At 42.6% G+C, this 14866-nt stretch overlaps 1 protein-coding gene and 1 pseudogene across 1 annotated transcript; both read left to right on the top strand.

The window, feature by feature from the left end:
* The first annotated feature begins 700 nt into the window (after positions 1 to 700).
* LOC135561986 (C-C chemokine receptor type 8-like) lies at positions 701 to 1691 on the top strand. The gene is made up of 2 exons (XM_065004519.1): positions 701 to 760; positions 906 to 1691. The coding sequence occupies exons 1-2, from the start codon at positions 701 to 703 to the stop codon at positions 1689 to 1691; spliced, it is 846 nt and encodes a 281-aa protein (XP_064860591.1).
* Positions 1692 to 13562: 11871 nt separating this feature from the next.
* On the top strand, positions 13563 to 14407 carry LOC135561985 (G-protein coupled receptor 4-like; annotated as a pseudogene).
* The last annotated feature ends 459 nt before the right edge of the window (positions 14408 to 14866 follow it).

Genomic DNA, 14866 nt, shown 5'->3' with positions numbered 1-14866 from the left:
CAGATCTGTCAACCAATTGAAAATGATGAACAGCGTTTATCACTCCTCTTCCCCGTCACACCCAATCATATTCCACTCCACAGACTAACCTAATGTTACCTTGCTACAGAACATGTGTTGTGTCCATGTTTGGTTTGGATCTGGCCTTCGGCTTCTACGTTTGCATATCTGGTTCTGGCTGAATACATTTCTCCATTAAGTAACACACACCAAGGCAGGGCCGAGCTTTAGACGCACCATCACAAACCAGACAAAATTATGGTTAACAACACAGCCAACTCAATGCTATCCAATGAGATAATGGGTTTGGGGAGGACCTAGATTCGTCGGAAAAGCTGGGGAGGAAACACACACCTGTGTGAAGGCTGGGTCAGAGGCAGAGCTTTAGACCCACTGAAGAGACCAGGGTTGTCTGAGGAACACAACAGGTAGTCTATACTGACCACTGAAGAGACCAGGGTTGTCTGAGGAACGTGACAGGTAGTCTACACTGACCACTGAAGAGACCAGGGTTGTCTGAGGAACACAACAGGTAGTCTACACTGAACACTGAAGAGACCAGGTTTGTCTGAGGAACGTGACAGGTAGTGTACTCTCAAGAGACAATATTTTTCTTCATATTGTATTTGGACAAATTCACTTATTTCAAAATCGAAATGTTTTGTCTCGTACATTCACAGACCCCAACGACTGAGAAGAGATGAACACCTCTGTAGACAGCAACTCTACTCTCCTGTCCTCCTTCTCTGAACACCTTCTGGTAAAAAGTTATAACATCCAATAATAAACCATTGATAAGGGATTGAAATGTGTGAATAATGATTAGTAAGCAAACTGTTTGTAAATGTCTTACAAATATCTTACTAATTGATGTTATTATGAAGTGTTACAATCTTCCTTTCCAGTCGGTCCAGTATGTTCTGTTCTCTGCTGCCGACTCCATCAACCTCATCCTGGGTCTCCCCACCAATGTCTACATCCTGTGGCTGATAGTGACCGGAGCTGTAGGGACGATGGCTTCAGACTTCTTCTCTCTCAACCTGGCTGTGTCTGAGATCCTCTCCATCCTGTCCAATCTGATGTTTATTATTTATCGTCTCCTCCTAGAGAATGACGTTTTACGGAGCGTTGGGACATTCTTTACCGGTTTCAACCTCTTTGGTCGTCCTCTGTTCCAGTGCTGTATCTGTGTGGAGCGCTACCTGGCGGTGGTCCACCCTGTAACCTTCCTGAAGTACAAACCCCTGAGATACAGGGTGGGGTGTTGTGGTGTTGTCTGGATGATGGTGCTTGGGTTCTGCTTTGCAAAGCTGCTTGGTAAATACCAATCTGCATGGTGGAAGATATTTACTTTGATTTTAAACCTGCTTACTATTTCTGTGATGTTGTTCTGCTGCCTGGCTGTTCTCTGGGCTCTGAAACGTCCTGGTCCGGGGGAAGGAGAGAGAGGGGGGGAAGGGATGAACAACATGAAGCTGAGGGCCTTCAGGATCATTTCAATGATCATGGTGTCTATGCTTGTCATGTACCTCCCACTGGTTCTTCTCCTAGTCAGTTATCATTTTATAGAATCAGTGGAGCTATTGGGGGGATGGTCCATTTGTTACTCTATCACTGTTGTCAGTGGGTTTGTTCAGCCCCTCCTCTTCCTCCACAGGTCTGGGAAACTGCCTTGTGTCAGGGGACCCTGAGGCTGAGGACACACTGGGCACTGACATCAGTTAAATGTCTAATTTTGATTTACAATTTGAGCAATTGGATTTGGACTAAAAGTTGGGTGACAAAAATACCAACATTCCCGAAATTCTTTAACTTTGATGACTTCTTTATGTTGACTTCCAATCAGTTTTCCAGTTTGATTTAATGTCGTCATGTTGATTTTATTTGTTGAAGAAACAACATTGATTCTAACATTCTGTGCCCACTGGCAAGGCACTGACAAGATATATCTTTTCCTCATTACTAAGCCAAACCAATCCAATCTGTACAATCCCGGATCCAATGAGAATAGAAAAGGGGCAGAATAGAAGTTGTGGAAATTAAAGAAGTAATCTGGGTTTTAAACAACAACAAAAAGGACACAACAAAACATTTGTCTCGGAATTTAAAAGTACGAGACGTTTTTGCAGGAAATTAGAAATGATCACTTTAAAAAGTGTTTCATCTACAATTGATAAATGTTAAGTTAAATTGATTGAAATATTAGTTCAGACTTTGTTGCCGTCTCCTAGCCTGTAGGAAACTGTAGAAATAGAAACCATATTTTTTGAATAATCTACAACGGTTACATATTATGTTAAAAATACTTTAAATGATTTGTAATATTATTTTCTGACTGTTTTTCCTGGCTGTTTTCCTCTCTCCAGCTGTAACACTTGACAAATAGAACCAAGAATGTTAAAAACCTAATCTACAGTTGTTCATTGTTAAATTAAATTATGCTAAACTAGTAGTAGTTTTTCTCACTGTTTTGCCATCTCCTATACTTACTGACACTTGAGAAATAATATTGTTAATTAAGTTAAATTAAGTTAAAAACACAGTAATATTAATGACTGTTTCCTTTGTTTCTCTTTTCAACCTATTTTTATTGTATACAATGACTGTAATATGTGGTAGTTTATTGTGATGTCATACTGACCTTAGTAGAACACAACGACTGTAATATGTGGGAGATTACTGTGATGTCATACTGACCTTAGTAGAACTCAATGACTGTAATGTGTGGTAGTTTATTGTGATGTCATACTGACCTTAGTAGAACTCAACGACTGTAATATGTGGGAGATTACTGTGATGTCATACTGACCTTAGTAGAACTCAATGACTGTAATCTGTGGTAGTTTATTGTGATGTCATACTGACCTTAGTAGAACACAACGACTTTATGTCGCCCCCTACAGATCGCCCCGACATCTGGCCATCTGACATAAAAAGGGGGACAGTTTGATGAACAAGCTTTAAAATAGGTTAAAATCTAAGTCATGTGACATGATTAACGTAAACAAATGTCTCTAGTCATCAGTCATCAAAAGTAATATTCTTCAAGAATCAATGGCTGAATAAATGCCTTAATAACATTCATTCAAACGTCATAAAATGGACGTACCAATCCCAGATTGAACCTTGAAGTGAACTTTACTGATTATTGTTCCTGTTAGAAACGTAAACCTGAATCAGTTAAAGATGGTTGTTTATATTTGATGGTTCCCTTGTTGTTCTTCATACTTTAATAAATGGTCCAATCAAATCTGAACTGTGGAAACTCTTGTTGATCGTTCTCTGACTTTTGTAAATAAAATGTTGTCTAGTTAAATGTATCACTACCACCTTGTCCTTGATGGATAGAGTGCTGCTCCTGGTGCTGTTACAGACAGGAAGTAGCTCTTACTACTATCTGTAGTGATGAACTCTGCTTCCTGAATATTAAACTATGTCCAGGCTGAACACCTGTGTGTCCATCATTCTGCAAACAAATGCAGCTCCTTATTGGAGTTGGGTGAAGTTGTAAATAGATAATGATCATGGGTCAGTTTTGTCTTGTCCCCGTCAATGGTGGAGGTTAGGATTGGTGGAGGGACCAGCTGATCCTAGATCTGTACCTAGGGGAAACTTCAACCTCTTTTCACAGATCATTGACATGCAAAAGTAGAGGAATGACTGTGCAGTGTGAACATAACCCCATTCCCTTTGTCCTCAGTTGACCTATTAGACATGAACCTCTGCTGTATAGGCCTGTATATGAAGGAAGGAGTCAGAGACAGGCTTCTATACTCTATAGGCCTGTATATGAAGGAAGGAGTCAGAGACAGGCTTCTATACTATACAGGCCTGTATATGAAGGAAAGAGTCAAAGACAGGCTTCTATACTGTATAGGCCTGTATATGAAGGAAAGAGTCAAAGACAGGATTCTATACTGTATAGGCCTGTATATGAAGGAAAGAGTCAGAGACAGGCTTCTATACTGTATAGGCCTGTATATGAAGGAAAGAGTCAAAGACAGGCTTCTATACTGTATAGGCCTGTATATGAAGGAAGGAGTCAGAGACAGGCTTCTATACTGTATAGGCTGGAATAAAAATAGATAAATAAAACACCACTGAGTAAATCTGAATAAACTGAGCATCTGTTCAATCAAAAGCCCACTGCTGGTTTTACTCTGAAACTAGGCAGTGTTTGTCCGTCTTTCAGATGGGATGTCCTGACTCTCTGTGGTCACTAAAGATCCCTTGGCACACGAGTAGTGGTGTTAACCCCGGTGTCCTGGCTAATTTCCCAATATGGCCCTCAAACCATCACCCCGGTGTCCTGGCTAAATCCCAAAGATGGCCCTCAAACCATCACCCCGGTGTCCTGGCTAAATCCCCAATATTGCCCTCAAACCATCACCCCGGTGTCCTGGCTACATCCCCAATATGGCCCTCAAACCATCACCCCGGTGTCCTGGCTAAATCCCCAATATGGCCCTCAAACCATCACCTCGGTGTCCTGGCTAAATTCCCAATATGGCCCTCAAACCATCACCCCGGTGTCCTGGCTAAATTCCCAATATGGCCCTCAAACCATCACCCGGTGTCCTGGCTAAACCATCACCCCGGTGTCCCTAATTCCCAATATGGCCCTCAAACCATCACCCCGGTGTCCTGGCTAAATTCCCAATATGGCCCTCAAACCATCACCCCGGTGTCCCCAGATTCCAATTGGCTTATTTACCCCCCTCCTGTCCTCTGTAGCTCCTCACCAGGTTGTTGCTGTAAATTAGAACGTGTTCTCAGTCAACTCATCTGATTGTATGAGAGTTAAATAAATAAATAAAAAACAGAAGGCGTAAAAGGACATACGTTTCCTGAGTCTGATTCGGCCCCTTGGAGCACACTGGTCCAATAGATGTGTCCATGACGTGAGGTGGGGCAGAGCTTTAGACAGAATGATGCCCACGCAATGCTATCCAATGAGAACAAGTTATGGGGGAGTACTGAGACTTGTTATGAGTTGTAAGGCGAGTAGTTTTCCATTTTTGACACTCTGAAAGTTACAGAATTGAACATGATGAACAGCGTTAATCCCACAGCTTCCCCCATTACCCCAAGCCCCACCCACTCCACAGACTAACCTAATGTTACATTGCTACAGAACATGTGTTGTGTCCATGTTTGGTTTGGATCTGGCCTTCGCCTCCTACGTTTGCATATCTGGTTCTGGCTGAATACATTTCTCCATTAAGTAGTAAACGCCTGTGCAAAAGCAGGGCCGAGCTGTAGGGGAGATTCAAACCAGACAAAATTATGGTTGACAACGCATCTAACTCAATGCTATCCAATGAGATAATGGGTTGGGGGAGGACCTAGATGTGTGTTGAGTTGTCCATCAGAATAGGGGGGGAGGAAACAAACACCTGTGTGAAGGCTGGGTCAGAGCCAGCGCTTTAGACCCACTGAAGAGACCAGGGTTGTCTGAGGAACACAACAGGTAGTCTTCACTGACCACTGAAGAGACCAGAGTTGTCTGAGGAACACAACATGTAGTCTTCACTGACCACTGAAGAGACCAGAGTTGTCTGAGGAACACAACAGGTAGTCTTCACTGACCACTGAAGAGAGACCAGAGTTGTCTGAGGAACACAACAGATAGTCTACACTGACCACTGAAGAGACCAGGGTTGTCTGAGGAACCAGACAGGTAGTCTACACTGACCACTGAAGAGACCAGGGTTGTCTGAGGAACAAGACAGGTAGTCTACAATGAAGAGACCATTTTAATAAATTTTTGACCATCACGAAAATGACGACATTTAGAAAAATCCCAGAGTCACAAGACTAGGTGCATTGAAACCGCCTTGACCCGTAGAGACGGAGCCTAACGTTTCTGTCCGAAAGCTTATTCAAGAACCTTGTAGCAACGCACTGAAAATTTGGGTCGCTGCTCGAGCTCCAAATGACCTATTGAGCCGAAACTTGGTATTCGGGGTCGCCTCACACGTAATGTCAGAGCTGGACCTGCAGCTAGAACGTAACTACATGTTTAATGTTTTTATTATGGTTTAAACTGAAGGCGCTGTGAATTTTGGGCCTGCTCTGAAGTATGTGATAGTTGGCTTCTAAATGAGTTGGAAAAAGTGGGATTGGTGTCAGTTTGTATCAGTTTGGTGTCAGAATGATATCTAGTTGACTGACGGACGGTGACTTGCTGGCTGAATTTTGTCCATTTTCAATATGTTTAAACAGTGAGGTACCATCACCAAATTGACATTCTGAAATCAACACCAACGAGTGATGGAAAGGAACCAGAATCACTGCCCGGACATCCCGAGTTCATCTGGCCAGTGAATTTTGCATGTCTGCAGGATTTTTGAGCATGTCAAATTCGTGATGGTAAATGCACATTGAAACATATTACAAATGGACAGCCGTGCACCTGGTTATTGGAATGGGTTACCAGGAGCATATTTTAAGTGTTTTTTAATGCCTTTAGGTGGGAGCGAGTGTCTATGGTTGGGATGGGATCACCTCCCACCCGTGTCCATCCAATAGGGGGCACCCCTGGTCATTTTGGACGTTGTTCAAAAAATCGTTAAAAAACGAGAGTCCCACGTCTCTCATGTCAACATCGAGCGATGGAGAGGAACCACTGCCAGACAATTTTGCATTTCTGAAGTATTTTTGAGCATGTCAAATTAGTGATGGTAAATGTCTATTGAAACATATTGCAAATGATCAGTACATTTGCAAAAAGAATCAACATTGAAAAAACATCACCAAATGAACATGATGAAATCAAAACAACGAGCGATGGAGAGGAACCACTATCACTGCCCGGCCATCCCAATGGTCACCGGGCCAGTCAATTTTGTATTTGTGTAGTATTTTTGAGCATGTCAAATTTGTGATGGTAAATACCCATTGAAACATATTGCAAATGGACAGCCGTGCGCCTGGTAAAAAAAAAAAAAAAATGCACACGGGGTCTACCGTTGGGTAGGGAGCACCCTCCACCCGTGCCCCTGGTCATTTTGGTCACTATTCAAAAAATCGTTAAAAAACAACAGAGTACCACTTCTCCCTCATCATACATGACAAATAGACCATATAGGTTCATTCATGGCTTAACATAGTGCTATATATCATTTGGGCAGTATAAATGCCATTTGGACATGGTTCACTTTTGGGTTTGGAAACCAACTTCCTATGATCGTACATGGCAAATGGACATAACATCCTGATTTGGCACTTTCAATACTTTCATATTGCATTTGGACACTTCTTATGGCATTTGGCAATGGTCCACTGACTTTTGACTTCAACTTTTGACTTCCTATGAAATCATATCGCAAATGGACAAAACATATGCCTTATGGACAATTTAAAAAATATGGCAATGAAATATGACATAAGTATGTTCATACAGTTCCTATACATGTATAATTGACCAAAAAATTCAAAGAATATCGAAACACGGTCCAGAAAGCACTTTTTAAGGGGGTGATAGGTTTTTGAAAAAAATATATAATTAAAAAAATGTGACCCTTGACTTGATGTTTGATGTTTGACTATGTTGCCATCTAGCCTGTCTGAAACTTGAGAAATAGAAACCATATTTTTTGAATAATCTACAACTGTTAAATGTTATGTTAAGAATACTTTAAATTAATTGTAATTTTTGTTTCCGACTGCTTTTCCTGACTGTTTTCCTCTTTCCAGCTTTGACACTTCAAAAATAGAACCAAGAACGTTAAACAATATAATCTACAGTTGTTAATTTTTTAAATTAAATTAAGCTAAATTAGTTGTAATATACATTTTTTACATTTTTTCGGACTGTTTTGCCATATCCTAGACGTTGTAACACTTTTGCTCAACTGAAGTAGAGTATATTGTGAATAATTGCAGGCCACACTACTTGCCTAGAGAGTTCTCAGCTATACTTTTCATGGCTGTTTATTTACCACCACAAACCGATGCTAGCAATGAGACCGTACTCAGTCAGCTGTATAAGGAAATGAGCAAACAGGAAACCACTTACCCAGAGGCGGCACTCCTGGTGGCAGGAGACTTTAATGCAGGGAAACTTAAATCAGTTCTAGCAAATCTCTATCGACATATTAAATGTGCAAAAAATTCTAGATAACCTGTACTCCACACACAGAGACGCATACAAATCTCTCCCTCGCCCTCCATTTGATAAATCCGACCACAACTCTATCCTCCTGATTCCAGCTTACAAGAAAAATGTAAAGCATGAAGCACCAATGACTCGGTCTATAAAAAAGTGATCAGATGAAGCAGATGCTAAACTACAAGACTGTTGCGCTATCACAGACTGGAACATGTTCCGGGATTCTTCCGATGACATTGAGGAATACACCACATCAGTCACTGGCTTTATCAATAAGTTCATCGAGGATGTTGTCCCCACAGTGACTGTCCGTACATACCCCAACCAGAAGCCATGGATTACAGGCAACATTCGCACTGAGTTAAAGGGTAGAGCTGCTGCTTTTAATGTGCGGGACTCTAATCCAGAAGCTTACAATAAATCCCGCTATGCCCTGCGACGAACCATTTAAAAGGCAACGTCAATACAGGGCTAATATTAAATCATACAACACTGGCTCCGGCTCGTCGGATTTGGCAGGTCTCGCAAACTATTACAGACTAAAAAGGGAAGCACAGTCGCGAGCTGCCCAGTGACACGAGCCTATCAGGCGAGCTATATCACTTCTATGCTCGCTTCGAGGCAAGCAACAATGAGGCATGCATGAGAGCATCAGCTGTTCCGGACGACTGTGTGATCACGCTCTCCGTAGCCGAAGTGAGTAAGACCTTTATACAGGTCAACATACACAAGGCTGCGGGGCCAGACAGATTACCAGGAAGTGTGCTCCGGGCATGTGCTGACCAACTGACAGGTGTCTTCACTGACATTTTCAACATGTCCTTGATTGAGTCTGTAATACCAACATGTTTCAAGCAGACCACCATAGTCCCTGTGTCCAAGAACACAAAGGCAACCTGCGTAAATGACTACAGACCCGTAGCACTCACGTCCGTAGCCATGAAGTGCTTTGAAAGGCTGGTAATGGCTCACATCAACAACATTATCCCAGAAACCCGAGACCCACTCCAATTTGCATACCACCCAAACAGATCCACAGATTATGCAATCTCTATTGCACTCCACACTGCCCTTCCCCACCTGGACAAAATTGACTACAGCTCAGTGTTCAACACCATAGTACCCTCAAAGCTCATCACCAAGCTAAGGAACCTGGGACTAAACACCTCCCTCTGCACCTTGATCCTGGAATTCCTGACGGGCTGCCCCCAGGTGGTGAGGGTAGGTAGCAACACATCTGCTACGCTGATCCTCAACACTGGAGCTCCCCAGGGGTGCGTGCTCAGTCCCCTCCTGTACTCCCTGTTCACCCACGACTGCATGGCCAGGCACGACTCCAACACCATCATTAAGTTTGCAGATGACACAACAGTGGCAGGCCTGATCACCGACAATGACGAGACAGCTTAGCCAGGTGGTGCCAGAATAACAACCTATCCCTCAACATAACCAAGACTAAGGAGACGATTGTGGACTACAGGAAAAGGAGCACCGAGCACACACGCCCCCACACGCCCCCATCGACGGGGATGTAGTGGAGAAGGTTGAGAGCTTCAAGTTCCTTGGTGTCAACATCAACAACGAACTAGAATGGTCCAAACACACCAAGTAAGGCGTGAAGAGGGCATGACAAGCCAATTCCCCATCAGGAAATTAAAAAGATTTGGCATGGGTCCTGAGATCCTCAAAAGGTTCTACAGCTGCAACATCGAGAGCATCCTGACCGGTTGCATCACTGCCTGGTACGGCAATTGCCGCAAGGCACTTCAGAGGGTATTGCGTACGGCCCAGTACATCACTGGGGCAAAGCTGCCTGCCATCCAGGACCTCTACACCAGGCGGTGTCAGAGGAAGGCCCTAAAAATTGTCAACGACCCCAGCCACCCCAGTCATAGACTGTTCTCTCTACTACCACATGGCAAGGGGTACCGGAGTGCCAAGTTTAATACAGCAAATGTCCAATACGGCAAATGAAAGATAAACATCTTGTTAATCTACCCATCATGTCCCATTTTTAAAATGTTTTACATCGAAAACACAACCTATATTTATGTTAGACCACCACCAAATTTAAAAAAAGGGGGATGGGCTTGCTATACCCAAAGAGGCCAACATCACGACAGAGTGGTATACTGTAAACACCTTTATAGAGTGGTATACTGTAGGACACCTTTATAGAGTGGTATACTGTAAACACCTTTATAGAGTGGTATACTGTAGGACACCTTTATAGAGTGGTATACTGTAGGACACCTTTATAGAGTGGTATACTGTAAACACCTTTATAGAGTGGTATACTGTAAACACCTTTATAGAGTGGTATACTGTAGGACACCTTTATAGAGTGGTATACTGAAGGACACCTTTATAGATTGGTATACTGTAAACACCTTTATAGAGTGGTATACTGGAGGACACCTTTATAGAGTGGTATACTGTAAACACCTTTATAGAGTGGTATACTGTAGGACACCTTTATAGAGTGGTATACTGAAGGACACCTTTATAGAGTGGTATGCTGAAGGACACCTTTATAGAGTGGTATACTGTAGGACACCTTTATAGAGTGGTATACTGAAGGACACCTTTATAGAGTGGTATACTGTAGGACACCTTTATAGAGTGGTATACTGTAAACACCTTTATAGAGTGGTATACTGTAAACACCTTTATAGAGTGGTATACTGTAAACACCTTTATAGAGTGGTATACTGAAGGACACCTTTATAGAGTGGTATACTGTAGGACACCTTTATAGAGTGGTATACTGTAAACACATTTATAGAGTGGTATACTGTAAACACCTTTATAGAGTGGTATACAAACACTTTATAGAGTGGTATACTGTAAACACCTTTATAGAGTGGTATACTGTAGGACACCTTTATAGAGTGGTATACTGTAGGACACCTTTATAGAGTGGTATACTGTAAACACCTTTATAGAGTGGTATCCTGGAGGACACCTTTATAGAGTGGTATACTGTAAACACCTTTATAGAGTGGTATATACTGTAGGACACCTTTATAGAGTGGTATACTGAAGGACACCTTTATAGAGTGGTATACTGAAGGACACCTTTATAGAGTGGTATACTGTAGGACACCTTTATAGAGTGGTATACTGTAAACACCTTTATAGAGTGGTATACTGTAAACACCTTTATAGAGTGGTATACTGTAAACACCTTTATAGAGTGGTATACTGTAAACACCTTTATAGAGTGGTATACTGAAGGACACCTTTATAGAGTGGTATACTGTAAACACCTTTATAGAGTGGTATACTGGAGGACACCTTTATAGAGTGGTATACTGTAAACACCTTTATAGAGTGGTATATACTGTAAACACCTTTATAGAGTGGTATACTGTAAAAATCTTTATAGAGTGGTATACTGAAGGACACCTTTATAGAGTGGTATACTGTAGGACACCTTTATAGAGTGGTATACTGTAAACACCTTTATAGAGTGGTATCCTGGATGACACCTTTATAGAGTGGTATACTGTAGGACACCTTTATAGAGTGGTATACTATAAACACCTTTATAGAGTGGTATACTGTAAACACCTTCATAGAGTGGTATACTGTAGGACACCTTTACAGAGTGGTATACTGTAGGACACCTTTACAGAGTGTTATACTGTAGGACACCTTTATAGAGTGGTATACTGTAGGACACCTTTATAGAGTGGTATACTGTAGGACACCTTTATAGAGTGGTATACTGTAGGACACCTTTACAGAGTGTTATACTGTAGGACACCTTTATAGAGTGGTATACTGTAGGACACCTTTATAGAGTGGGATACTGTAAACACCTTTATAGAGTGGTATACTGTAAACACCTTTATAGAGTGGTATACTGTAAACCCCTTTACAGAGTGTTATACTGTAGGACACCTTTATAGAGTGGTATACTGTTGGACACCTTTATGGAGTGGTTTACTGCCTCTCCGAGGCACATTTGATTGGACAGAGATGACCTTTTGACGTCCGTCACCAATCGTCCGTTCCAAATGCCACCCTCTTCCCTACATGGGTCATAGTCAAAGGAAGTTCACTATTTAGGGATTAGGGTGTCATTGGTGATGCAAACAAAACGTCCGTCCCTGAAGGCAAGGGATGGAAATCAAGGAACATTTTAGAATAATCTGGTTCCTGGTCATTACCTGGCTGTGTTGACTTCCCCTCTGATGTTATGTTAATGGACAGAGTTAGATGCTGTGTGTGTGTGTGTGTGTGTGTGTGTGTGTGTGTGTGTGTGTGTGTGTGTGTGTGTGTGTGTGTGTGTGAGTGTGTGTGTGTGTGTGTGTGTTGTGTGTGTGTGTGTGTGTGTGTGTGTGTGGTGTGTTTTGCGTGTGTGTGTGTGTGTGTGTGTGTGTGTGTGTGTGTGTGTGAGTGTGTGAGTGTGTGTGTGTGTGTTTGCGTGTGTGTGTGTGTGTGTGTGTGTGTGTGTGTGTGTGTGTGTGTGTGTGTGTGTGTGTGTGTGTGTGTGTGTGTGTGTGTGTGTGTTTGTGTGTGTGTGTGTGTGTGTGTGAGTGATATACAAAGGTAAGGTAGGGAAGCACGAAGTGAGCCTCTACAGAGTCCTGAGACAGGCTTCTTCAGCTCCTGAGACAGACACTACACCTGTAACCTCCCAGAGGAAGAGAGGGACGGAGCACTACTCTGAGACAGACACTACACCTGTAAACTCCCAGAGGAAGAGAGGGACGGAGCACTACTCTGAGACAGACACTACACCTGTAAACTCCCAGAGGAAGAGAGGGACGGAGCACTACTCTGAGACAGACACTACACCTGTAAACTCCCAGAGGAAGAGAGGGACGGAGCACTACTCTGAGACAGACACTACACCTGTAAACTCCCAGAGGAAGAGAGGGACGGAGCACTACTCTGAGACAGACACTACACCTGTAAACTCCCAGAGGAAGAGAGGGACGGAGCACTACTCTGAGACAGACACTACACCTGTAAACTCTCAGAGGAAGAGAGGGACGGAGCACTACTCTGAGACAGGTAGGACCCCATGGTAACTTTTGATTTAAGTTTTGATTAAATTGTAATTGGACTAAGTAACATCAACATCAGCAAAAATATATTGATAGATGTAAGATGTCAAAGTTGGCGTTTACTTTTTAAAGATGCTATAAACTTCATATTGTTGACTGAAATATTATATTTTAAAGCTAAATAGGAAATGAAAGGTGACATGTGAAGGTAATGTAATAAGGCTTTCCCTCTGGTTGGTTAGGTAACATTTGTGACGTATGTCATTTTGAATCACAATGCAAAGGATTCTCTGACATTAATTCTTTCTTACCATTTTTATCTGTCATCACACGAACCCTGGAACTCCCAAAAGATCACAGAACATCTCTGTCATTCCGTGGGTTCTATTCTAGTTCAATTGTCATTCTAGTTCTATTGGACTGAAGAGAAGATGAACACCTCTGTGGTGAACGACTCCTCTCCCTCCTCTACCCTGGACAACCTAAACAACTACATGGACCAGACCAAATATCTCTTCACCATCGCCTACCTACTCAACCTCATCCTGGGTCTCCCCACCAATGTCTACGTCCTGTGGCTGATAGTGACCGGAGCTGTAGCGACGATGGCTTCAGACTTCTTCTCTCTCAATCTGACCGTGTCTGAGATCATCTACTGTCTATTCAATCTCTTGGCTTTGCTGGACTACTATCTGTTGAATGGCTTGTTCCTGCCTGCCAGGGCTTTCTCTATGGGTTTACTTACTGTCAGTCGTCCTCTGTTCCAGTGCTGTATCTGTGTGGAGCGCTACCTGGCGGTGGTCCACCCTGTAACCTTCCTGAAGTACAAACCCCTGAGGTACAGGGTGGGGTGTTGTGGTGTTGTCTGGCTGGTGGTTCTTGGGTTCTGTGTTGCTGCGTTGTTCATGTCTTTCTCAACCACCTTCTATTACTTTTACTTGGCTCAGTATCTGGTTGTGTTTTCCATTGAGTTGTTCTGCTGCCTGGCTGTTCTCAGAGCTCTGAGACGTCCCGGGCCGGGGAAGGAGAGAGAGAGAGGGAAGGGATGAACAACATGAAGAGAAAGGCTTTCTGGATCATTCTGGTAATTCTAGTGTCTGTGGTCGTGAGTGTTCTTCCTATCATGGTCACTGTGTCTTTCCAAGGGTACCTGAACTTCAACGACTTCTACTTTGCTCTCTCCATCTCTTTCTCCCTCATAATCATCTCTGGGTTTGTTCAGCCCCTCCTCTACCTCCACAGAGCTGGGAAACTGGCCTGTATCAGGGGACCCTGAGAATAGCTCCCCTAAACATGAAGCATTTCTACCTGAAATCTAAATGCTCTAAATGTCAATAATGATGTGTGTCTTTAGTAGTAATGGAATAAAATTACACAGGAAACATGTATATTTATCGTCCCTGCCATTACAGTTGGAACATTTTGTCACTTTCCCAGAATCCCAAGGTTTTCCAGATATCCCGGTTGGAAGATTCCCAGAATCAGAAGGGAATGAGCATGGAAACCTGATAATTTTGGGGAAATCAATTTCCTTTTGAACCCTACCTGAAACAATAGTTTATTTTATTGTATTATTACAGTGGGACATCAGTGCTAGGCCATCTCAGGCATTACCACAGGGACACTGAAACTATCCCTAACATGTTGCATGTAGCTCACATGGTCTTTGATCAGAAAGCACGATGATACAATGCCGACTACTAATATTGAGGAATGTTTTGGCTTTTATAGAAAC

Source organism: Oncorhynchus nerka, linkage group LG18 (genome assembly GCF_034236695.1).
Source record: "Oncorhynchus nerka isolate Pitt River linkage group LG18, Oner_Uvic_2.0, whole genome shotgun sequence".
Lineage (NCBI taxonomy): Eukaryota > Metazoa > Chordata > Actinopteri > Salmoniformes > Salmonidae > Oncorhynchus > Oncorhynchus nerka.
Note: the sequence above shows the minus strand (reverse complement) of the source record. Positions and strands in the feature narration are given on the sequence as shown.